Raw genomic sequence first — 26,784 nt, forward strand, 5'->3', positions numbered from 1 at the left:
AACACTGTCTGAAATTTTCTTTTTCATGAGACCAGAATCTCTTTCCTTTGATTTTCTAGGACCTAGAACAGGGTCTGGTACATTGTTGGTGTTCAGTAATGAACTATGTCATAGACAAAACCAAAATTTAAAAAAAGGACTCTATGAGGACTAAGATATATATCTGGAGTATCATACCACTTGGAGTCTGGGAATAGGCAAGGTGAGACTCAGCTTTTGATTATTTACTTAGAGAATTATTTACTTGGTGATGTTGATTTGGGTAATTTAAGATGACTAGTTACCATATCATATAGAAATGTTTCTCTGGGAACTCTTATTTTAAAAAGAAACTTTTGTCCAGACACACACATGTACTAACTAAATCCTATCCACTTAAAATGCAATGGAGTTGACAATATGGACACAGATATGAGAATATATATCCATGGTCAGTTTTTGAGTAGCTTCATTTTCTAATCTCTTAGGCAGAGATTAAGGAATTTACTGAAAGTCATTTGTATGCCATTGGTTGGACTAGAAAGGAGAACTGCCAAGTCCTTATTTTCCAGTATATTGTTTTGACTTATGATCTATGAATGAACATCACTGTGTAGCAGACATAGTCACTTTAACTGATACAAGCAATATTTGGCTGATACTGGTTTGAGTTATCTGAGAGTAGTTGGAGATCAAATTTTTCTTGTAAATATTTCTTATAGTAAATTAGTGTATAATTCTGATTTTGAAATGCCAACATGGTAAGTGTAGAAAGGACTTTATTTTTACTTATCTATTGCTACACATTTTAAAATAGCTAAACAATGTTTTAAGATGTGAACAAAAGCCTTTTTACTTATTTTTGTAAAATGAATTTCCACTTAGAGGTTATTCATTAGGAAAACTATTGGCTTAATATAGTTCTTTTGGATAGTTATAAGGGTTTTTCTTTTTTAACTGTGACGACTATATGTTTAAATGAACAGACTTTGAAAAATGATTATTATAGTGCTGTCTTTACCACTGCAAATTTTCTCCTCCCCTACATATTTTTGTGAAAATCAACTATAAAATCCATGTGACCCAGAGATTTCAGTTGTTAGGAATCGAAAATATTAAAAATTTTAGTAGTAAAAGGACCCATAATCTTTTTTTTTTTTTTTAGCTTGGCCAATAAGTTTATTATTGTCTTTATTTGAAATATCATCATAGAAAATTGTGGTTGGTTTTTTAGCTCTTAGCAGCTCGTTCCTGAGCTCTGAGGAAGCTTGCCTTCTTCTGAGCTACCCAATCTTTCTTCTGCTAGTTTGGTTTTGTGTTGGACATATAAATAATCAAAGTGCAGATATTTTCTAGCTTTATTCATGACCTTTCTTAGGAAGGAAAAAGCAAATCTGTACAATCAGTTCTAAATGCGTGGTGTTAACAAACAGCCCATGGGATTTCAGCAATACTAATTACATAATGGCTATTAGTTCATATTTAATTTTTCAGTTGTTAATCCAGTCCTATGGCCCCTTAACTGTAGTACTCCATTCTGTTTATGATTGATTTGTTTATTGATAATGTGCCAGATATTATAGTTGGCCTGGGGATTCAGAGATGAAGTAGTCTTATGTCCTCAAAATAAACTTCAGTCTTTCTATATTCTCTGGCATCTAATTTGTTTTTACTTTCCTGAATTAAGTTGTGTGCTTTCATTAAATACTTATAATTTTGTTTTGTAACATATCAAGAAAGGCCTTTCTAATAATAAACTAGATCATTTTGAAGCTGTGATATTAAGAAGCCAAGAAAGTTTTAAACAGAATTGAAAATGCTTTTAGTTTAATGTGGGGAAGGCACTCCTCTCCCTTCCCACAGGTTAGGACTTTTTGTTTCCTAAGCCTGGAAATGTTGGAGCTCCCTTGCATCCTCTCTGTTCTCACATCACCTAGCTTCTCAACCCGCAAGTTTTCTTTTGTCATCCAGGGCACTTGTCCCTTTCTGTCAGCAGGCCTCTGTCTTCCTTATCTTTTATCTCTAGTCCTTAGGATTAAACATAATACAGGCACTCAATATGAAATGAATAAACAAACCTTACCAGAAGCAATTTCTGAGCCTCATCTCCTGCACTTTTCCTTTATTGCTTTCCTGTCTCCAGTAATAATGTATGATTGTAGGAAGCATGCCTAAATTTTCATCCCTGTAACTATTGTGCTTAGTCCAGTGTCTGGTAAATAGTAGGTGTTCAATAAATATTTTATTAGAGAAGCCTGTGTAGGTTGGGATGGGGACAGCCTGGCTGTAACTTTTGGTCTCCTTCCCAAAAGTTAGCAGCAGCAGAATGAGAAGGAGGGAGGAGCTGGCATGAACCTTAGCCCAACATTGCCTCAGCCTACAGAGGGCAATTAACAGACAGCAGCTGGTATCCAGAATTGATGTAATAAAGTATTTTGCTATTATTTCTTACACACAGATGTTTTAGGATCATGTTCATTTACACATACGCTCACCCTTCCTTTAGGTCAAGATGGCCCTGTACAATGTACTAAGTGTTATGGTAGAGTAGAGGTAGAATGCTATGCCAGCAGGAGAGGGTACTTGACCTGCCTACAGAGGGTGTGTGATGTGTGAGGGGGCAATCTGGAAAAGTTTCTTGGAATATTTTAACACATCTGAATAGACTAGACTCTTAAAGGATGAGTGGTTGATAAGAGGAAATGTTAGATTGGTGGAGGGCAAGGTGGGAAAGCTGAAGCAGCAGCAGGAGAGGAGGCTGAACAAGTACACAGGAGCCAAATCAAAAAAGATCTTCTGCTTTTGGATTTTCATCCTAAGGCATGGAGAGCCATGGAAGGTTATTAAATTTGTGGGTTGTTGTTTTTTTCTGTTTTTCTTTTTAAGTTCTGTCAGTGCTCTACAAAGCAGATTGGAGGTGGACAATTTCGGAAATAGGCAGAACAGTTTGGAAGCTGTTGCTCTTATCCAGATGAGAAATGATAAGGCAGAACTGATGAACATAGTACAAACTGGGAACATTTGCAAGAAAGTTGGGGAAGGGCCCTAACTAGTTTGGCTCAGTGGATAGAGTGTTGGCCCGTGGACTGAAGGGTCCCGGGTTCAATTCTGGTCAAGGGCATGTACCTTGGTTTCAAGTTCAATCCCTGGTAGGGGGCATACAGGAGGCAGCTGATCAATATTTGTGATCAATGTTTCGAACTCTGTCCTCCTTTCCTCTGTAAAATCAATAAAATATATATATTTTTTAAAGTTGGGGGGGTAGAACTTGGCTTTTTTTTATGCATTGTATTTATCCTCTCCCAGTCTGGGGGCTTGTCTTTTCACTTGTTTATCTTTTGGCATACAGTTTTTAAAATTAATACTGTTGAGTTTATTATTTCCTTTGGCTCGTACTCTTTATGCATTGTTTAAGAAATCCTTCCCCACCTTGAGTTCATAAAGATGTATTCTTGTTTTATGTTTTTGTTTTTTCTTAAAAGTTTTTAAGTTTTACTTTTCATATTTGGTCTTTAAACCACTTGGAGTTTGGTATATTATATGGTAAAGATCTAATTTTTTTCTATATTGATAAGCCATTTTCTAGTACCATTCTTTGTATCTTCTGTCCTTTCCTCACTAATATCTAGTTCTTCTGTTATATACTAAATTCCTATATAGGCTTGGTCTTTGTCAAGGATCTTACTCTGTTTCATTGTCTGCTCCTTCACCAGTACCTCATATTTTATTTTTATGTGTGTGTGTTTTTTTGTTTGTTTTTTGTTTTTTAAATATATTTTATTCATTTTTTTTTTTATAGATGGGAAGGGAGAGGGATAGAGAGTTAGAAACATCAATGAGAGAGAAACATCGATCAGCTGCCTCCTACACACCTCCCACTGGGGATGTGCCCGCAACCAAGGTATATACTCTTGACCAGAATCGAACCTGTGACCCTTCAGTCCACAGACTGACGCTCTGTCCACTGAGCCAAACCGGCCAGTGTGTTTTTTAAAATATATATTCATTGATTAATTTTTATTTTTTATTTTTTAGTGTTACAGACTTTATTTTCCCCCACACTATTCAGCTACTGGCTTAATTTAATTTTTTAATTAAATGTATTGGGGGTCACATTGGTTAATAGGACCATACAGGTTTCAGGCATAGATTTCTATGATGCAAGATCTGTATATTGCATTCTATGCCCACCACCCAAAGTCAAATCATCTTCCAACACCATATATTAGGCCCAATACCTCATATTTTCATTACTGTAGCTTTATAAGTATAAAGTTTATTTTAAGCACATTTAATGTGTGTTTACACCAGTAATTTTTTGTATGGATATTGTGCACTATTGTTGAGAAACATGTAACTGCTTTCTTGATTTCTTTTGGAGCATGTTTTAAAAGCTATAATTTACATACTAGACAATTCACCCTTTATAGTGTGCATTTCTGTGGTTTCATCACCACAGAAAGAGATCCTATATCCATTGGCAATCACCCTCCATCTCTCTCTCCTCTAGCCCCGGCAGCCTCTAATCTTCCTCTCTACAGATTTTCCTATCCTGAACATTCCATATAAATGGAAATATACAATATGTAGCCTTTTGTAAGAACATTCTTATTTAAATTGAGTAAAATTGGTAGATTAACAGGGCATTCTATAGGAATATTACTGTGTCTTTTAGAAAGTATGACAAAATACTGTGCCTTAAAAGGAGGAAGAAGAGTAAATACCACCAATATTTATTTCTGCTTTGCTTTTATTGTTTAAGCATCGAATCTGTATTTTATTGAAGAGAATGGTCGATTTTATGCTTTTGCTTAGTTCCTCAGTGAGCAAATGTCTTGTAGCAAATCCTGTTGTAGAAGAGTATCTTCTAATGATACCTTTTGGCTTTATTGTATATAGACAGAGTGAGAGCACTTTGATTTGGATGCATGCTGTTAGTGATTATACTAAAGTGGCATGAATTGCTTTATGTCTTGTGGATAAGTGAGTACAATCATGTGAAAATATAAAGGGAATATATTCTGTCCTGAATTATTTTTAAAACAAGCAGATTTTCCACTTTAATGTAGAAATTAGTCAGTAGCTTAGAGTCCTTTTTAAAAGGCTACCTCGGAAAGTACCTTTAAGTCAAGATACCCACCCAGATAAGGTTTACTAATACAGAACATTTACTTAACATACTAAAATACTGTATGCCCTTTGTCATTTGGAGAACTGATATTTTATTTCAGTGAAAGTACTGAAAATAGCTCAGAAAAGAAAATGTTTCTCCCTAAATCATAGCATTAATCTTCCAAAGAGCCTCAACCAGAATGTAAACCACTTTAAAAGATTCAAAAGTTTGACAAGCAGCCTTATTGAACCTTATAATTTTGACTCCTCAAATTTTCATTTAAAAAGTAATAAGGCCCAACCGGTGTTACTTAGTGGTTGAGCGTTTACCTGTGAACCAGGGCACACTGGGGCGTTCAGGAGGCAGCCAATCAATGATATTCTCTCTCTCTCTCTCTCTCTCTCTCTCTCTCTCTCTCTCTCTCTCTCTCTTCCTCTCTGAAATGAATAAAAAAATATTTTTAGAAAAGTAATAAGGAAACTAAAAATTTGTTAAGTACCTCTAGAGTTAATATCATTACACAATGGTCTCAAAGTCTCAGAAGTCCAAGCATTTGTATTACTATGGGAATTTAACAAATTTGGGGGAAGAAAATGCTCAAATTTTATTCAGAAATAATTAGCTTCTATACCTTGGTTAAAACTTTTATGGATAATTATAACTAGCAACTGTATAGCACTTGGATGCTATTAAAAGTGCTTTCTTTTGTTTGTGGATAAAATAGTAAATATTGTAATCTAATATGTTTTTGTCCCCTCAAAGGATAAGATCATCTGAAGACAAATGGAACAACTGCTTACATTTGTAATGTTGTTTGTATTTCCTTGACAAAGATTTCCAAGCAGGATTCTTTTTGTTTCAAAGATTGACAAAGTGTTGTGTAGTAGTCACTGTAACCAAATTCAGTTATTGCTCTTTGTCTGTAGCAGAGGTAGATTAGATACTATCAATTCTAGCTGCTTTTAGTGATTAAAAGGTAAACATTGTTGTTCATTTCCTTTTTGGTACTCTATAGGTGTGGTCAAGTTCTTAGAACCAAGTGGTTGATTTTCTTTTTCCATAACCCCCACCCTTACCCACAATTATTTTTGTTGTTGTTAAAATGTAGAAAGGCTTGTTCTGGAAGAGTATTGATTTTTTTTTTTTAGTGTAATTTGCATCCTGTTCATACTTAATAGCAGTTTGTGTTTGCTGATTTTTAAATGTGTGTGTTTGGACTCTAAAAATATTCATCTCGTGTGTGTGTGTGTGACTGTGCTTTGAGTCAGCTCCAATTCCTGGCGACCCTATGAATGAGTGATGTCCAGTGTTCTGTCCTGAACAGCTTTGCTCAGCTCTGGTAGACTCACGCCTATGGCTACTCTTATGGAGTCAATCCATCTCAAATTTGGCCTTCCTCTTTTCCTGCTGCCTTCTGTATTTTGTGTGCTTTTTTAAATAACAGGGTTTCTTGATTAACTCCCACCCACCAATCCTCCCCCATCTTCCCTCCGAGATTCCACACTCTGTTCCCTGCTTCCATGTCTCTGGATCCATTCCGTTCATCAGTTTATTTTGTTACTTAGATTCCACATATGAGTGAGATTATGTGATACTTGTGTTTCTCTGACTGACATTTAACTTAGCATAATATTTTCCAGGTCTCTCCATGCTATCTCAAAGGGTAAGAGACACTTCTTTTTTGCTGTTGCATAGTATTCCATGGTATGAATGTACCACAGCTTTTTTTTATTCACTCATCTACTGATGGGCACTTCGGCTGTTTCCAGATCTTAGTTATTGTAAATTGTGCTGCTGTAAACATAGGGGTGCATACATTCTTTCTGATTGGTGTTTTGGTTTTCTTAGGATATAGTCCTAGAAGTGGGATCACTGGGCCAAATGGCAGTTCTATATTTAATTTTTTAAGGAAACTCCATACTATTTTCCATAATGGCTGCACCGGTCTGCATTCCCACCAGCAGCATATTAGGGTTCCCTTTTCTCCACATCCTCTCCAGCACTTGGTCATTTGTTGATATGTTGATGGTAGCAGGGCTCTATTCTTTCTTCTTCTTCTTTCTTCTTCTTCTTCTTCTTCTTCTTCTTCTTCTTCTTCTTCCTCTTCCTCTTCCTCTTCCTCTTCCTCTTCCTCTTCCTCTTCCTCCTCCTCCTCCTCTTCCTCCTCCTCCTCTTTCTCCTCTTCCCCCTCCTCCCCCTCCTCCTCCTCCTCCTCCTCCTCCCCTCCTCCTCCTCCTCCTCCTCCTCCTCCTCCTCCTCCTCCTCCTCCTCCGATGTTATGACATTACTAACAATTAAATGATTTTTAAATTGTGAAAGCCAAATGTGCAATACAGATTACTCTGATCATATAATCAGATTAAAATGTGAGTAGAACAAAGAAAGGAGTCTGTTTTAAAACCCCTGGCATGTGGGGATTTTAGCATTCTTCCTATAGGTTAAGCATTGTTTTCACATTTTTACTTTATAGAGCCTCTGGTTTCACTCTTGATAAACTGTGTATTGAAAATAGTGGACCATATTTTTTAAAAAATTAACCCTGGCTAGTGTGGCTCAGTTGATTGGGTATCATTCCATGCACTGAAAGATTACTGGTTTGATTCTCCCATCAGGGTACATGCCTGGGTTTCAGGCTCCATCCCTTGTGGGGGACATGCAGTAGGCAGCTGATTGATGTTTTGCTATTACATTGATGTTTCTCTCTCCCTCTCACTTCCTCACTCTCTAAGGGAAAAAAAAATTAATTCCCCTCTCTACTTTTATTCTGTGTAGTTTTTTGGGGAAAAAATAATAAAATGAAAATATCCCTTGATGCTGTCATCAAGAAGTCTTCATATTCAGCCTTGGCCAGTGTGGCTCAGTTGGTTGAGCATCATCCTGTGCACAGAAAGGTCACCGGTTAGATTCCTGGTCAGGGCACATACTGGGGGTGTGGGTTCAATCCGAGGTTGGAGTGCATGCGAGAGGCAACTGGTCAATGTTTCTCACTCTCTTTTCCCCCCGCCCCTCCACCCCTCCCACTTCTCCCTTTACTGCTTGCTCCCTCTCCTTCCCTTTCCTCCCTCTCTAAAAAAATCAATATTTTTAAAAAAGAAATCTTCATATTCAGTAGTTAAATATGATTCACGGCTAAAGTTTTAAGGAGGCTTATGTGTGTATGTATTAAATTGTCTTTCTTTTTAAAAAAATATATTTTATTGATTTTTTTACAGAGAGGAGGGGAGAGGGATAGAGAGTTAGAAACATCGATCAGCTGCCTCCTGCACACCCCCTACTGGGGATGTGCCCGCAAGCAAAGTACATGCCCTTGACTGGAATTGAACCTGGGACCTTTGAGTCTGTAGGCCAACACTCTATCCACTGAGCCAAACCAGTCAGGGCTTAAATTATTTTCAATATTAGAGGCCTGGTGCACGAAATTCATGCACAGGTAGGGTCCCTAGGCCTGGCCAGCAATCAGGGCCGATGGGGGCCTTCCTTCGTTCTGCGCCGCCCCCTGGTGGTCAGCGCATGTCATAGCAAGCGATCAAACTCTCGGTTGAACTCCCAAGGGGACACTTTGCATATTAACCTTTTATATATATAGATAGGATCTGATTTTGAAATGGAGTGATCATTCAGTTAGAAATCAGTACATTAATATATTTGATAGCTTTATCTTATAATACCTCAAAGAATGTATACTTAAATGTGCCTTTGTATACTGAATTTATTTAGACTTTTTGCTTTAAAACAAAATGACCCTCTAATTTTTCAACAGTATGTGTCTTAAAATTTTGTTTTTAAATGTTTTGCCATGGAAATCTTCAAACAGTAAAAACGCCAGGTTTTCAAGAACCAGCATAGCTGGTACATTACTGCAGATTGTGTGCATGCATTCTTTTCTTGTTACTATAGAAACATACAGACTGTGGATTTATCGTAAACCATGAGAATTGTTCCTTGCAACAGTTCACAAAAAGAAACATCTGGATCCCTTGTTTATTCTGGGGTAAAAGAAGACCACCCTTTTTTTCCGAATTATGGAAATCACATATCTCTTGGGGATTTTTATTGGGTTAATAGACTCTCTGGAAATTTATTTGACTTCATATCAGTCTCTTGGTGTTTTAAGCCTTGAAGGGAAAGTTAGCCAAGAACTAAGGAGAATCTCAGTCATTAGTGGCGAGGTAAGCAGTCAGATTTTGCCAAGGATAGTACCTGCATAGGAGGCTGTAATTGCATTTATATTATCTCGCATTCTCCACGGAAAAATCCTCAACAACTCTTTAAAGCATTTCATTTATATGTAATAACTCCCTTAAATTTACATAGTTCAGTTTAAAAGATTATTAAGCCTCTCCTCTGAGCATTGGCTTTGGGTTCTTGGAGCACACGGATGAAAAAATTACTTCCTGCTCTTAAGAAAAACCACATAAACAGGTTGTTTCATGATTAATTCTAAGAGGCCTGCATAGTATATCTTAGAAACACAGAGGGAAGTTACTCAGACTAGCCTACAGCTTAAGTTACTACTTGGAGATGACTTGTTGAGCTCAAAAGTTGGTTAAAGGTCAAGCCAAAAAATGTGTAAAGGGGCATATTAGGCATCAGGCATAACATTAGTGAAGGCACAGTGGTACAGAATCATAGTGTGTGCAGTAATTCTCAGAAATTTGACATTACTAGTGTACAGAAGTGACGTTAGGTTGGAGAGGTTGGTAGAGACCTTGCTTGGAGGGTGTGCTCTGTAAGCCAAGGTGCTTCAACTTTTTCTAGGAGTCATTGAGGAATTTTAATAAGTGTTGCGGTTGCATTTATAAGTTAAGTAACCTAGGAATGTATTTAAGGGGTAGATGGGTCTGAAAACAGAAGTAGGCAATTTATATGACATCTTAGAATGATTGTTGATTTCCAAAAGCTTGAATAATGGTACCAACATGAGGAATTTTGATGTATAATCTCTCTATATAAAAAGCCAGAGACCATAATGCCATCACAACCATAACGACCTAATGACTAGTCGCTATGACACCGGCTGTGGCCAGCGAACCAGCCTGATTCAGGCCGGATTGCCCCCAACACCCCGATCATGTCGGCCAGGTTCCGATCAATGGGTGGCACTGGTGGGGCAGAACTGGGGTCTGGTGAGTGGGAGGAAGGCAGACCACTTGGTCCCTCCCCCGATCCTGCAGGCTCCAACTGATCAGGGGATGGCTAATGGGGGAACCGGGGTGAGTGGCATGGCAGCGACTGGTGAGTGGGTGGAAGGCAGACCTCTTGGTCCCTCCTCCCAGCTCTCAGGCTCCAATTGATCTGTGGCGGCAGCGGGGTGGAACATGGCCCTGATCACAAGCTAGGTCTAGGGACCCTAACTGCTCACAATTTTGTGCGCTGGGCCTCTAATAAAATAGAAAGTTTTCTCTTATTGAGAAACACTGGTGTTAAGGATAGAAAAATAACTATATGCAGAATAGCTTGTAACTCTATAAGATAGAATCCAGCAATATGTATGGTCTACCAGAGAATTGTTCATTTTGAGATTTTTTTAAACTGACTTAAACTATACATTTTAACATATCATGAATAGTTGATACTTATAGTCTCAAGTTGAATCACGTGACATGCTTCCTTTTTTTAAAACTCTATGTCTGAGATTTCACTTAAGAATTCTTTTTTTTAAAAATATATTTTATTGATTCTCTACAGAGAGGAAGGGAGAGAGACAGAGAGTTAGAAACATCGATGAGAGAGAAACACCGATCAGCCGCCTCCCGCACACCTCCCACTGGGGATGTGCCCGCAACCCAGGTACATGCCCTTGACCGGAATCGAACCCGGCACCCCTCAGTCCACAGGCCGACGCTCTATCCACTGAGCCAAACCGGTTTCGGCATTCACTTAAGAATTCTATAAATTTTCCTCTTAGAGTACCCTCATGAATAAGTTGGTAAATAAATCAGAGCCTTAAATCTTTAGTTGATAATTTTCAACTTTTTTCCTTTAAAACTATTTATAGACAGCTTCAACAAAATTAAGAAAAAAGTATTTGTTGATTTTTTTTTTTTTTAAACTAGAAACTGGTCTAAGGAAGAATTTGCCATAAATTGTTTGCCTGTGGTGGGATCATTTACTTGGAAGACTAGTATCGTTATGGTATTTCTCACCAAATTGTTAACTCTTGAGCATGCCTGAAGTATAAAGTGTGAATATTTTTATTTTTGTTGCTATTTACTTTACATACTTATGGATTGTAGGAAATTAGCTTACTTAACAAGCCAGTGCTGTGGAACAGAGTGCTTGTGTTTGAATCCTCCATTTACAAGATGTGTGCCTATGGGCAAGTTACTTAATTATGCTGGCCTTCACTTTTCATTTGTAAAATGGGGGTAGTAACAGTATTTCCTCAAAGGGATGGTATGAGGAATAAAATAATATAACCAATATGAAGCAGTTAGGATGGTATTGACACAATAAGTCCTCAAATGTTAGCTATTATTATTATTATTATTACTACTAGAGGCACGGTGCACAAAAATTTGTGCCCTTGAGGGGGGGTCCCCTCAGCCTGGCCTGTGCCCTCTTGCAGTCTGGGACCCCTCGGGGGATGTCCACCTGCTGGCTTAGGCCCACTCCCTGGGGGGATTGGGCCTAAACTGGCAGTCAGACATCCCTCTGGCAGCCTGGGAGCCCTCGGGGGTTGTCCACTTGCCAGCGCAGAGCAGGCCTAAGCTGCAGTCGGACATCCTTAGTGTGGCTGAGGAGGCAGGAGAGGCTCCCACCACCACTGCTATACTGGCAGCGATCAGCCTGGCTTATGGCTGAGCAGAGCTCGCCCTGTGGGAGCGTCTGCCCCCTGGTGGTCAGTGTGTGTCATAGTGACCAGTCGTTCTGCTGTCAGGGTCAATTTGCATATTACCCTTTTATTATATAGGATAGAGGCCTGGTGCATGGGTGGGGGCCGGCTGGTTTGCCCTGAAGGGTGTCCTGGATCAGGGTGGGGTTCCCGCTGGGGTGCCTGGCCAGCGTGGGTGAGGGGCTGACGGCTGTTTGTTGGCTGGCCACAGCCCCTTCAGGGTGGGGGTCCCCGCTGGGGTGCCTGGCCAGCCTGGGTGAGGAGCTGATGGCTGTTTGCAGGCTGGCCATGGCCCCCAGCCACCTAAGCTGCCAGTGGAGGCTGTCTGGAAGCAGGTATCTGGTATTTATTTATCTTCTATAATTGAAACTTTGTTGCTTTGAGCGGAGGCCACAGCCAGCCAGGGCAGGCGGGAAGCTTGGCTTCCTCCATCGCTGGGGCAACCAAGCCTCCTGCTTGCTCCAGCTCCATGGCTGCCGGCCACCATCTTGGTTGGGTTAATTTTCATATAGTCGCTCTGATTGGCTAGTGGGCGTGCCTTGGGTCGTAGCAGAGGTGCGGTCAATTTGCATGTTTCTCTTTCATTAGATTAGATTATTACTACTATTTTAGTAATATAAAAAATTAAAATATATCATCTTTATCAGGGATTTATCGAGGACATAGGTGAGAATATTTGGTGGCCTATACTGAGTAGTTTTAAAATTAGTGGCTTAAAAACACTTAACTTCCACATCCTACCTGTCTTTCGTGGTCAGACTGCCTCCTTTCCTAGTGAACATTGTTCTTCTCAAATGTCTTTTATAATTATAATGGTCACACAGTTTAATTCTTAGTTACCTTCTGTTCTACAGGTACACTATTATTTTGAGTCTTACCCATAAAATCGTATCTGGTCTATTATACTATTTTAAACAACTTTAGGTGAAAGTTCAAGTTTTCACAAGCTCTTCTGACCAGCATTGCACTCCAATGATACTAGCCAATTGATATTGAGCTCTAGCTAATCCAGGCAATGTCCTAAGTACTGCTCATGGATTAACTCTTAATTCTTTTTTTTTTAAATATATTTTATTGATTTTTTACAGAGAGGAAGGGAGAGAGATAGAGAGCCAGAAACATCGATGAGAGAGAAACATCGATCAGCTGCCTCCTGCACATCTCCTACTGGGGATATGCCCGCAACCCAGGTACATGCCCTTGACCGGAATCGAACCTGGGACCTCTCAGTCCGCAGGCCGACACTCTATCCACTGAGCCAAACCGGTTTTGGCAACTCTTAATTCTTAACAACACAAGGTAAACAGAAAATTGTAAGTATCTACAGTTTCTTGATAAGGAAACTGAGATTTAGGGAGATTAAGTTGCCTAAATTCAAGCCTTGGTTGGATCTGGTGTTTTAATCTGGCAGTTTGATTCTGAGCCTATGCTCACTAAAGAGCCCCCCTAATTCTATAAGGTCTTAACTTTGATGTCAGTCAGTACATCTGGTCTTTGGAGATTGGCTCCCAGGCTCCTGTAATTATAAAAATCATTGTAAAGGAGTTTAGTTATAGTCCTAAAATAGCTTTTTAAAAAAATGATCAAAACTGCTTTCTTGATTGCATTATTGTATTATTTGGATAAATAATATGAAAATGTGTGTGTCTATTAATGCTTGAACTTTCTAGAAAATATACTGTGGACTGTTTGGCTTAATTGGTCAGAATATGGTGTCAAGATTTAATGCAGGCTTCACCACTTTACCTTAGTCAAATTATTGATTTTCCCAACATTTTACTTTTCACATTTTCAAACTTTTAAGAAAGTTAAAAAGAATATTACAGTTCACACTTGGATTAGCCAGTTTTTAACATTATGCCTTCTATGTATATGTACTTTTTTTTTTAAATATATTTCATTGATTTTTTACAGAGAGGAAGGGAGAGAGATAGAGAGTTAGAAACATCGATCAGCTGCCTCCTGCACATCCCCCGCTGGGGATGTGCCCGCAACCCAGGTACATGCCCTTGACGGGAATCGAACCTGGGACCCCTCAGTCCCCAAGCCGATGCTCTATCCACTGAGCCAAACCGGTTTCGGCTGTATATGTACTTTTAAATCTTAAACCATTTGAAAGTTGTGGATCCCATGACACTTTAAATATTTCAGCATGGCTCTCCTAAGGACATTCTCTTATATAAACAAAATACTATTATTGTCATACCCTTGAAAATTAATAGCTCCATTGTTTAATAGCCAGTCCATATTTAAAATTATCAGTTTTCTCCAAAATATGTATATTTTATCGGTGGGTGTGTGTTTAAATCCAGGATTTAATCAAAGTTTGTGCATTGAATTGGGTTGTCTAAATCTTGTCTTTTAAAATCTAGAATACTCTTTCTTTCCACCTGTGGTTTCTGAAGAGCTCAGGCCAGTTGTCTGAGAGTATTTTTACCTTTTGGGTTTGTCTGATTGTTTCCTCATTTTGAGATTCAGTTTACCTCTGTATAATTTGGGAGGTTAATGTGGAAGCTGATCTCGTATATGACAGGAATGAGAACCAAAAACATAGGTTGCATCTTGTCAAATGTCAATAGTTAACTTGCGCGGAAACCGGTTTGGCCCAGTGGATAGAGCGTCGGCCTGCGGACTGAAAGGTCCCAGGTTCAATTCCGGTCAAGGGCATGTACCTGGGTTGCGGGCATATCCCCAGTAGGAGATGTGCAGGAGGCAGCTGATCGATGTTTCTCTCTCATCGATGTTTCTAACGCTCTATCTCTCTCCCTTCCTCTCTGTAAAAAAATCAATAAAATATATTTTAAAAAAAATAGTTAACTTGCCTTCAAGTTGGAAGTTGGAAAAACTTTTGAATTCCACTGGTATAGTTGCCCCATATGTATTTACAGAACTTTATAGCATACCTCTGTGTCTGTGAGCTATACATTTTTGCCAAGGGTCAAATTAGCGTAATGTTTCAATTTTAAACTATATATAAAGAAATAATTTTTAATATCAGCATTATCAGTATTGTATGCTGGTTAGGATGACAGACTCTGCAACCAGACTGCCTTGATCGAGGCCCATTTCTGTCATTTAAGAACTAGTGTTGCGCATTTAAGCAAGTCATTTAACCTCTCTGTTCTCTATTTCCCCATCTATAATGGAACTAAATACTAATATCTACCTGAAGGTTGTTGGGAGAATTAAATGTCGTATTGTATGTAAAGCATATAGAATGGTTCCTGGCATATACTAAGCATGATTTAAGTGTTGGTGATGGTTATTATAGAGTAGCTATTTTGGCAGTGACTAAGGAATAAAGTACGTGAACAAAAGAAATGAATCCTCTCAGAACGTATAACTGAATGCCACCTATTTTACAGAGGTGTTATGAAAAATTAAATGAGATAATGTATAAAGCGCTTGTCCCAGAGTAGCTGCTAAAAAAAATGACCTTGCTCTCTGATACCTCTACCCCTGTTCCACTATAGAGCAATATGGGCAGTTTGATTTCTTGTTTGCTCGTATACATTTGTTTAAAATTTTAGAAACTTCTAAAAACTTTTGCTTTCCCATTTGCTAACAGAATAAACAGCAGTTGTTTAATTGGATACACCTTTAAAAGTGTATTGTCAGATCCCCCACCCCGTTTGCTTTTTGGGTTACATACCTTATTATGGTAAATCCTGCTAGAACCAAGATGGTAGACATTGTTATTATTATTTCATTGTTTTTTTCGAGAGAGAGAGATGAGGGAGGGTGGGCGGGAGGGAGGAAAAAAGGAAGGAAAATTGGTGACCCGACTAGGGATCAAACCTGCAACCTGGGTGTGTGCCCTGACCAGGAATCAAACCTGCCACCTTTTGGTGTACAGGATAACATTCCAACCAACTGAGCCACACTGGCCAGGGCAAGATGGTAGACATGATTAATCAGTCACAGAGTTGAACTGAGCTGTAGCGTCAGAATCCTTCTTCATAGTATCTCAGGTATCTATAATCAGTTCATAAGACTTCATGCAGTAGTGAAGTCCTCTGCTTTAGAGCTTTCTAGAAGAAATGTTTATGGAATTATCAAAATAATATCTGACTCTGTTAATCCTAGGTCTCAAGATGTGGGCTTATCAAACCTTATGAAAAAGCAGTGTAGTCTTAGAGCATTTCCTAACAGATGATTTTCTATATTATAACATTCTTACATAATACGGTCATCTTTAGACATCTTCTAGATGGGGTACAATAATTTTAAGAATATAATTAATGACTATAATGTAAAGATTATAGTGCAATAACTTGAAAAAGAGTGTGCATCAGAATCAGCTGGAATGTAGTCTTAAAAATACTCATGCTCTAGCCTTGGCTGTTGTGGCTCAGTTGGTTGGGCTTCATCCCATGCAACAAAAGGTCACTGGCTCAATTCCTAGTCAGGGCACATGCCCAGGTTAGGTTGTAGGTTCAACTCCCGGTAGGGGTGCTTATGGGAGGCAACTGATTGCTGTCTTTTTCCTTCTCCCTTTTCTTCTGCCTCTCCCTTTCCCTTCCTCTCTAAGAAAAAAATCAATAAAAACATATTAAAAAAATGCTCATGCTCTAGGCCTCATCTCAGATTTATTGAATCGTATTTATCAGTAGATAGACCTTGACATATGCATTTTGTAAAAGTATCCCAGATGATTCTGCTATTTATACTACTGGTTAAAAACAACTAGATACTGGCAAGAGTCTAGAGCAGGGGTGGGCAAACTTTTTGACTCGAGGGCCACAATGGGTTCTTAAACTGGACCGGAGGGCCGGAACAAAAGCATGGATGGAGTGTTTGTGTGAACTAATATAAATTCAAAGTAAACATCATTACATAAAAGGGTACGGTCTTTTTTTTTCAATAGTTTTATTCATTTCAAGTGGGCCGTAGTTTGCCCACAGCTGGTCTAGAGAATCAGATATCTTCACACACTATTGGTATGAATGTAAATTGCTGTAGTGCAAACTATAGAATATTTTTGCAGTCTCTCAAAATTTCAAATCTGTATGATGGGAATACATATGTGCACAAATATGCAGTTTTAAGAAAGTTTCCTGTAGACCTGTTTATAATCTCAAACAATTGTGTGAATAGTTAAATGATTGTCAGTACACAAATGGTTAAATACATTATGGTAGATAACACAGTTGTTTACTTTAAAGCAGCGGTTCTCAACCTGTGGGTCACAACTCCTTTGGCGGTCGAACTACCCTTTCACAGGGGTCACCTAAGACCATCCTACATATCAGATATTTACATTACGATTTATAATAGTAGCAACATTACAGTTATGAAGTATCAACGAAAATAATTTTATGGTTGGGTCACAACTGTATTTAAAGGGCCAGAAGGTTGAGAACCACTGCTTTAAAGAATGAAGTATGCATGAAATTTATACATGCTGATGTAGAAAGATGTATAGGATATATTGAGTTGAACAAACAAATCACAGAATAAACCTTGTTTTTTTAAAAAAGATATTTTTACTGATTTCAGAGAGGAAGGGAGAGGGAGAGAGATAAAAACATCAATGATGAGAGAGAATCATTGATTGGCTGCCTCCTGCATGCTTCCTACTGGGGATTGAGCCTGCAACCCCAGGCATGTGTCCTTTACTGGAATTGAACCCTGGACCCTTCGGTCCACAGGCTGATGCTCTATCCACTGAGCCAAACCAGCTTGGGCCTAAACCCCATTTTTTAAATTTTATATGTAAACTAGAGGCCCGGTGCACGGGCGGGGTCCAGGCAGCCTGCCCCGATCAGGCTGAGCTGGCTGTGGGGAAGGGACGTGGGAGGTTGGCTGGCCCCTGATCCAGGTGGGGGGCCTCTGGTCAAACTCCCAGTCAAACTCCTGGTCAAGAGGACAATTTGCATATTAGCCTTTTATTATATAGGATATATGAAGAAATATTTGGAAGAATACCCAGCAAGGTGGTTACAGTAGTTTTTCATGACATAGAAGAATGGGGATGATGAAGGAGAGCAATAGGCATTTATACTTTTGTATTTAAAACTAGGGGCCCAGTGCACGAATTCGTGAACCTTGAACTGTGGGCTGCGAAGCTGCCATGGGCACAGGGGTGGGTCTCAGCCCATCCTCCACACCCCTGCCTGGCCCCTCTCTGCCAGCAGCCTCTCACCTGCTGACAGTGCAGAGTGATTGGGATCAGTGCCAGGCGTGGGAAGCAGGTGTGAGCAGGGTTGTTGCCAGCAACGGATGTGAGAGGTGGTTGCCGGCCCCGATCTCCCCTCAGGAGCAGAGGGAGGTGGAGAAGCCCTCGGATGATCAAGGCTAGCAACTGCTGCTCGCAACCGCTGATGGCGCTGGCAGCAGGTGCAAGCGGGGCCTGCACCAGAAGTAGGTGAGAGCACCCGGTGGGACCACGGCACGTGGGAACAAAGAATTTTCAGAGGCTTGCCCCGATGATAGTGACCAGCGCCCTGCCTTGGTCTGGAGCCCCCGTTCACCTGTTCCACCATCCCGCCGTAGCCGATGCCCGCCATGTTCCACGTGCACCCCCTGGTGGTCAACACAGGTCATAGTGACCGGTTGTTTGGTTGTTCTGCTGTTTGGTCTATTTGCATGTTAGGGTTTTATATATATATTAGTCTTTTTGTAATGACAAAAGAACCACTGGACAGAACATGAATGATTTAAAGGAAGCTTTGAGGGACCTAATTTATATGTGTCTGAACTGCTTATATTGCAAATACCAGGTTTAACATTAGAATTATGATCTCTAACTTGGAAAACAGAAAGCTATCTTGCATGTTTACAAAGAGAATAAAAATTGTACTAAAATTATTTTGAAAGTAATTGAGATTTTTTTTAAGCATATAAGACTTTAAGATAAAAATGTATTTGTGTTGTGTTACAATTATATTGGCTACCTGTTTTAAAAATATTTAGTGTTTCTGCATATCTGGATATGGAAATTGGGTTCAGAATATTTTAGTTTATTACTTTTTCAATTGATTAGCTTTTAGCTTGTGAGGATATTAATACCTTTTAATTTCCCCTTTAAAACTTTAGGCCCGATGAGAAAAAGGGAAAGTTAAGGATGCTGGAGCAGAACAATGGATTTCTCTTTCTCTTTCATGCAAGGGATCATGGGAAACACAATTCAGCAACCACCTCAACTTATTGACTCCGTCAACATCCGTCAGGAGGATGCCTTTGATAACAGCAGTGACATTGTTGAAGATGGTGGCCATACACCATATGAAGCTACCTTGCAGCAAGGCTTTCAGTATGCACCTACAACAGAAGATCTTCCTCCACTCACAAATGGCTATCCACCATCAATCAGCATGTATGAAACTCAAACCAAATACCAGTCTTATAATCAGTATCCCAATGGATCAGCCAATGGCTTTGGTGCAGTTAGAAACTTTAGCCCCACTGACTATTACCATTCAGAAATTCCAAACACAAGACCACATGAAATTCTGGAAAAACCTTCTCCTCCACAGCTACCACCTCCTTCGGTACCACAAACTGTGATTCCAAAGAAGACTGGCTCACCTGAAATTAAACTGAAAATAACCAAAACTATCCAGAATGGCAGGGAATTGTTTGAGTCTTCCCTCTGTGGAGACCTTTTAAATGAAGTACAGGCAAGTGAGCACACAAAGTCAAAGCATGAAAGCAGAAAAGAAAAGAGGAAAAAAAGCAACAAACATGAGTCATCTAGATCTGAAGAGCGCAAGTCACACAAAATCCCCAAATTAGAACCAGAGGAACAAAATGTAAGTTGAAACATCTTTTTGAAAAATTCTGTAATGTTTCACATTTACTGGAAATCCTAGAGCTATTTTTCAGTGTTTCTCTCTTTAAATGTAAATATTTCTGTTAACTTCTTTCTTCTAATCTCTAATAAGGAGCTTAGGCTAATACAATAAGTGCTGAGAAAATATTTGTTGAATAAATGAATGGACATCATTAGAGTGAAACAATATTATAACATGTGGCACTAAGAACTTGCTTTTTATGTTTCTTTGTCTAATACCTTTATTTTTATTTGCTTCTAATAAACTTGTTTCTAAAAATGAAGAGTAAAGGCAAAGAGAAGATGTTTGTTTATATGTTTTTTAGACCAACTTTTGCCAGTAGATCCTAGATTCCTAGATTTAGCACTCCCTACTATTGTGTTTGCTACAAAATAACCTAAAGCAATAAAGGACCTCTTTTTATTAAAATCAGAGTTTGTTTTTGTATATATTGATTAAAACTCCAGCCACAGTTTTTAGAAGGGTTATCCTTCTTAGGTAACTTAAGGTGTATGCTTGCTTTTCAGTTGATAGATTTAAAGCAGAATTTAGGTAAAGCCCATACATTGCATCTGGTAGATATGTTTCTTAGGACTTCTTAAATCAACAGGTTCCCCTCACTGCTTTTTTTCTTACAATGTATTTATTAAAGAAATGGGGTATTTCTCCTTCAGAGGGTTTCATATTCCGGATTTTGTTGATTGCGTCCCAATGGCATCATTAACAAGTTCTGTCCCTATATTTCTTGTAAACTGGTAGTTAGGTCTAGGACTCACTCTCGTTTAAGTTTTTGGTTCATATTTATTCACACTTTTTGTTTTAGTAATCAGTGTCACACGACAGTGGAAAGAACCATGGTAACACCTAATCTTGTGATCCCTCATGTGGGTTGGGCACCTTCAGGCATGATTTTTTTTTATATACATTATTTTTTAGCCACATCCTCCCATCCCTTCCCTTTTGACAACCCATCAGCTTGTTCTCTCTATATATGGGTCTATTTCTGCTTTGTTTTGTTTATACATTTATTTTGGTAGTGGTGTGTGTGTTTTTTTAAATATATTTTATTGATTTTTTACAGAGAGGAAGGGAGAGGGATAGAGAGTTAGAAACACTGATGAGAGAGAAACATCGATCAGCTGCCTCCTGCATGCCCCCCTCCCCCCCCCCCCCCCACTGGGGATGTGCCTGCAACCAAGGTACATACCCTTGACCGGAATTGAACCTGGGACCCTTGAGTCCGCAGGCCGACGCTCTATCCACTGAGCCAAACCGGTTAGGGCTGGTGTTGTTTTTTATAGTCTACATATATGTGAGACTAGAGGCCCAGTACACCAAATTTGTGCAAGGGCTCAGCCCTTGCAGCCACGGTGGCTGCTACCTCAGCCCTTGCAGCCCCGGCTTCGTCCGGATGGTCGTCCAGAAGGTCGTTCAGCTGTCCAGTCTAATTAGCATATTACACTTTTATTATTATAGATTATGTGGTATGTCTTTCTCTGACTTATTCCACTTAGCGTAATACCCTCTGGGTCCATCTATGTTGTCACAAATGGCAAGATTTCATTCTTTTTTATTACTGAATAATATTTCAGTGTGTGTGTGTGTGTGTACCACATCTTCATTCATCTTTGATGGACATCTATCTAGATTGCTTTCATATATTGGCTATTACTAGTAATGCTATAGTGAACTTAGGGGTGCATATATCTTTCCAAATTAGTGTATTTGTTTTCTTCAGATAAATACTGGGAAATGGGATTGCGGGATTGTATGGCAGTTCCATTTTTAATTTTTTGAGGAATCTCCATACTGTTTTTCATAATGGCTACACTAATGTACAATCCCACCAACAGTGCACCCAGGTTCCCTTTTCTCCTCATCTTCTCCAGCACTTGTTGTTTATTGGTTTATTGATTTATGACTAGAGGCCTGATGCACCAAATTCGTGCACTCAAATTTGTGCACTAGGGGGTGGTGTCCCTCAGCCCAGCCTGCAACCTCTCCAATCTGGGACCCCACGGGGGATCTCTGACTGCCGGTTTAGGCCCAATCCCTATAGTTTTCTTATTTACTTAACAGATATCCATTGAGTACCTACTGTGTGCTAGGCACTTAGAATTAAAAGTAGGGCAATGAATGAAAAGTAAAGATGCCTGCTTTTTGTGTGCTTCTATTCTAGTGTGTACATATGTAAGTTCAGATGAAGAAAATAAAACCAGGTAATGAGATAAAGAGTAATCAGGGACACTAGCTATTATGGTGTCTTAGTTTTGTAAGAACTAAAATGAAGGCTTTGGAACTAAATAGTTTCTTAAATGCCTTTCAATTTCTTCTATCGTTTATTAAATGCCCCACACAGAACTTACCTCACATAGTATCTTATATTGACAATTAAGTAAATGAATAAACAAAAGAAGTTAACTTTTTGCACTCCAGATACATTCACTGTAGCATTTCTTCCCTAGATCTGAAATGAAAATATATGTGGTGCACTATGACCTTTGGGAATCACAAAAATGCACAAAACTGAATTTGGTTTTAGCTCAGTTCCTAAGAACTGTCTTGCTGGCTCCATCTTGCTTTTGCTCTAGAGAATCTGGCAAGTAGAAGAATGTCCAATTTTATTTAATAGGCTAGACTTTTTCCCTTTATTGATAAAATGACTTAAAATATATATCAAAATAGAAATAGGGCTGGATGCAATTAGAGGCAGGATAAGACAGGCGATTTTTCATATCTACTTTTTGCTTTATTGGAATCTAGGAAAAATTCAGTGCAGTGATATTTCTAGTAATCACTCTGCAATAAGATTTTAAAGCCAATTCTGTCTTTGTTGGATATCTGCTATGCTTTATATCACTTAAAACTTCAGTTAACTATCATATCCAGGCATTAGAAAGGCTAGATATAATTTAAGAGTTATGGTTATTTTCTTTTTTAGTAAATCATGTGAAACATAAATTAATATTTCATTATTTAGGATTATATAATATCTTCAAGTAAGGGAATGTCAATTTGTAGATACAGCTGTAGAAACTGGCATTGATTGCATTAAATATTAACAAGGCCGTTGCCTGAAAGTTGAGTGTTTGGGGGGGAAATGTAGATTTTTTTCTTATTTCTCTCCCTCTCCTCACTATCCTCTCTTTTCCTTCTCCTTTTCTTCCTCGCCCATCCTTTTCTTCCTCCCCCATTCTTCTTTTTCTCCCCTCCTTCCTATCTTTTCCTTCAAAGAAATGAAAAGCTAAGTTCTTGTAAGTTGAATTTTGATTAATTAAAATTTTATCACATGTGGAGGGCAGTTAGAAACTTAAGAAGTGGATGCCAGCCCTGACCGGTTTGGCTCAGTGGATAGAGCATTGGACTGTGGACTGAAGGGTCCCAGGTTTGATTCCGGTCAAGGGCATGCATGTACCTTGGTTGCAGGCACATCTCCAGTAGAGGGTGTGCAGGAGGCAGCTGATTGATGTTTCTCTCTCATCGATGTTTCTAATTCTCTATCCCTCTCCCTTCCTCTCTGTAAACAAACAATAAAATATATATATAAAAAAAAAGAAAGAAAGAAAAAGAAGCAGCAGCAGCCCTGGCTAGTTTGGCTCAGTGGATAGAGCGTCGGCCTGCGGACTGAGGGGTCCTAGGTTCGATTCCGGCCAAGGGCACATACCTGGATTGCAGGCTTGCTCCCCAGTGGGGGGTGTGCAGGAGGCAGCCAATCAATGATTCTCTCTTACCATTGATGTTTCTATCTCTTTCTCCCTCTCCTTTCCTCTCTAAAATCAAGAAAATAAGTTTTTTTTTGAAAAAAAGAAGTGGGTGCCATAAAAATTGTACTTTATTCTGACAGTAGAACTTTAAAGCTAAAGCTCCCAAGGCTCGCTCTTGCTTGTTGTTGGTATCATGCTTTTGCTAAGCTCTATAGATAGCTACTGATGCGCACAAATTAATGTTTTGTAAACTTATGTTTTTTAATGGCATTTCCTTAACTAGAACATCTGTTTTGCTTCATTCAGGACAGTTTTAAAAAATGTTTTAGTTTTTGACACCTTTGTGCCTCCTGATTGTCACTAGGGGTCCAAACCTTGGGTGTTTAGCATTATAAAGGGCTTAGGAGTGAAAGCAAAGCCCCAGTAAAAGTGCTGACTCCACTGGACAGTTCCCTTCCCCCAGTACCTTAGGGAAGCATAATGAGAACTGTGTGCCTGCAGGAAAAGTTTGGAATGTTTTTCCTCAAGCTGATATATACTCATAGGTTCTTTTTTGAGCAAACAAAATCTCACTTTAAGATTTCACTTTTTCTTGTTTATTAGTATTTGATCTACAAGTATTTCCTACCAATTCTGAGCTGTTTGGCCTTCTAAAGAGTGGCTGTTATTTAGAACAACCTAAGTATATCTTCTCAACAATGAAAAAAATGTCCAAACATCTAGGCAGCAGGGGACCTCAGATCACTATTGAAGTTGTATATTTTTTTAAAGCTGCTTTAGCTGTTTTTACTCCCACCAAATTAGAAACATGTGGAAGTGTTTCTGCATTTCTTCCTCCTCAGCAGGTGTAATGCCTCAGGCATGTGAGTGAAGGCCCTGTTCAAACATTGGTCTTCCACCAGCATCTCTGGGCTTATCCACTAATGCTAGTCTCATTAACTTTTGGCTTGCCATTTTTACTTATAAAAAGCCAAAGAGCTGATTCAGTCCCATTAGCACTACGTTAGGGGTTATATTTAGTTTTCTAGCCTCAGAGTATTAGGTCTTAAAATTCTTAGAACCTGTTCACATGTAAAATGTTCTTTTTGTACATATTTTTTAGTTTTTAAGATTATGAACTTAAGCAGTTATTCAGAAAATTAAAAAATGGACAATTTATTTTGCCTTTAAACTTTTCTTTTCGCCTTGGCCAGAGTGGTTCAGTTGGTTGGGCGTCATCCTGTGCACCAAAAAGTTGCTGGTTCAATTCTAGGTCAGGGCACATGTGTGGGTTGCTGCTGGATCCCCAGTGGGAGGGTCTACAGAAGGCAGCCAATCAATCTTTCTCACATCAGATGTTTCTCTCTCTCCCTCTCCCTTCCTCTCTCTAAAAATCAGTACAAATATTTTTAAAATTTTTCTTTTCACCTTAAAATATTGATGTAAGTTTTTGGTTCTTTTAGATAATGGGATTTTGCTTAATGTTTTGAAAATTATTAAGGGTTTTGAATTCTGCCAAATTTGATGCATATTATTCATATTAATAAATTGCTTGGGTTTGAATAAAAGTAGTAGACCAAATTTTTAAAGAGGGGTATTTAGAATAATGTAATTTTGTTTCAGCTGCTCTCTTAACATTTTTTTCCTGTTTAAGAAACTTCCTGTGATTCTTTCCTGGAATAGAGATCTTTCCATGTGGAATCAACTAAAATATGAAAAGTGGTATATACATAAAGTCATAAATTTAGTACCAAAACGGTATTTTCTGCCCTTACTTGATTTTAATTACTCTTAAGCTTATCTATCCTTTGAACAACTAAAGAAAGTGGATTTTATTTGTTGACATTTTCTGGCTCCTTATTTTTTCTTGAATTTAAATGTTTGATTTCTGTTGACCATTTTGTCTTAAAAACTTCTCTCCTTAATTAACTTTTGTGTTACTATGCTATCTCTTGGTTTATCCTTTTACCTTTCTTTTGAGCTCATTGGAGATCTCTAAATACCACCTAGATAATTCTATTTTGCTCATGCATTAGCACATTTTCCAATGTATGTGCAGAGTATTCCTAGTATTCCTTTTCTATCATTGCAGCATCTTTATTTGACTTCTTTTTCCTTCTTTTAGTTATATGGTTTTGAAAGCTGGAATAAATCTTCTTGGTTCTCTTTCTCTCCCTTGCCATTTGTTTTCTTTTAAAATGACTGCGCAAAAAAAAAAAAAAAAAAAAAATCAATTCTAGGAAAGTGATTTTAACAGTATTTCAAGCCAGCCTGAAGGAAACACGAATAATTTAGAACAAAACAAAAAATTAAATAAAGATAAGACATTTGAGTAATTTAAAAGTTTTGAAGGAAATTCTGTCTTTAATCCAGAAAGGGAAAAAAGCTAATGGGGTTCAGACCAGTTCTTACAATAGTAAGATTCTGTTGTTTGGCAAAGATTAGTTACTCCTTACCTATCTGCCCTCAGAAAGAGTTATAGAGATTCCTTACACCCAAACATCATGAAGATTAAATGTGGGGAGGATGACTCACTTTCTTGACTACATTTTTGCTTCGTAAGTGGCCCTGTGTTCCTGCTGTAGCTTGAGAAGGAGAAACCGAGGTTAAGGTGTAAGCTACACCTGTAGACTGAAATGACGCTACCTAATGGGCCTGTGCAAGTGTGAACAGCATTTCTCAACTGCTTTATTAGTACACAGTGATCAGGAAAAATGTTTTTTTCTTTTGGACATAGATATTTTTTTCCTTGCTCAGTTGAGTGTGTCCTATTATATTAGATATTTTGGGGACTACCACAAATGCATCTGATGGAGCTAATTTTGTGCCATCAACAAGTTGCTAGTACCTTCTTTCACCTGGGCCATTTCCATTATTTTTCTTAACCTCCTATTAATCATTTTGCTTCTCCTCTTCCTTCCAAAATATTCTCCATATAACTGCTAACATGATCTTTTAAAAACAAATTGGCATGTTACTTCTCTACCTAATCCTCTTCAGTGGTTTTTCACTACACTGATGATAAAACATTTGAACATGGCTTACAAGGCCCTTGTAATGTAGCCTGCATCTCTACTTTCATCTTGTATCCTCTCTCCTCTTTGGGGCAGTTAAGTCAGTTGTAATGGCCTTCTTAAAATTTCTGCCTTTGTTTTTTAACCTCAGGGACCTCACATATGCCACTTCTTTTTGGGATGGTCTTTCCCCCACTTTCTACTAGACGTAACTCCTCTTCCTTTGATTTTCAGATTGTAATTTACTTTCTGAGGCCTTTCCTGAGCTTTGTATCTAAAGATATACACACCCACATCCAACTCCTTACACTGCCCTACACACCCACACATCATTGTTTTTCTTCATACATTTACATTGTATTAGTATATTGCTTGTGTTTTTGTT

General features: G+C 38.6%; 1 protein-coding gene across 7 annotated transcripts in view; it reads left to right on the forward strand.

The window, feature by feature from the left end:
* Positions 1-26,784, forward strand: part of NSD3 (nuclear receptor binding SET domain protein 3) — a 112,523-nt gene that overhangs the window by 14,696 nt on the left and 71,043 nt on the right. For 6 of the 7 annotated variants that reach the window (XM_059685367.1, XM_059685365.1, XM_059685369.1 and 3 more), the window contains exon 2: positions 18,966-19,681. In XM_059685367.1, the coding sequence (XP_059541350.1) occupies positions 19,010-19,681 (672 nt within the window). In that variant the 5' untranslated portion in view covers positions 18,966-19,009. Of the gene's footprint in view, positions 1-59; positions 203-18,965; positions 19,682-26,784 lie in introns of all 7 variants that reach the window. The other variant, XM_059685366.1, reaches the window with a different exon arrangement.

This window comes from Myotis daubentonii, chromosome 2 (genome assembly GCF_963259705.1).
Source record: "Myotis daubentonii chromosome 2, mMyoDau2.1, whole genome shotgun sequence".
Lineage (NCBI taxonomy): Eukaryota > Metazoa > Chordata > Mammalia > Chiroptera > Vespertilionidae > Myotis > Myotis daubentonii.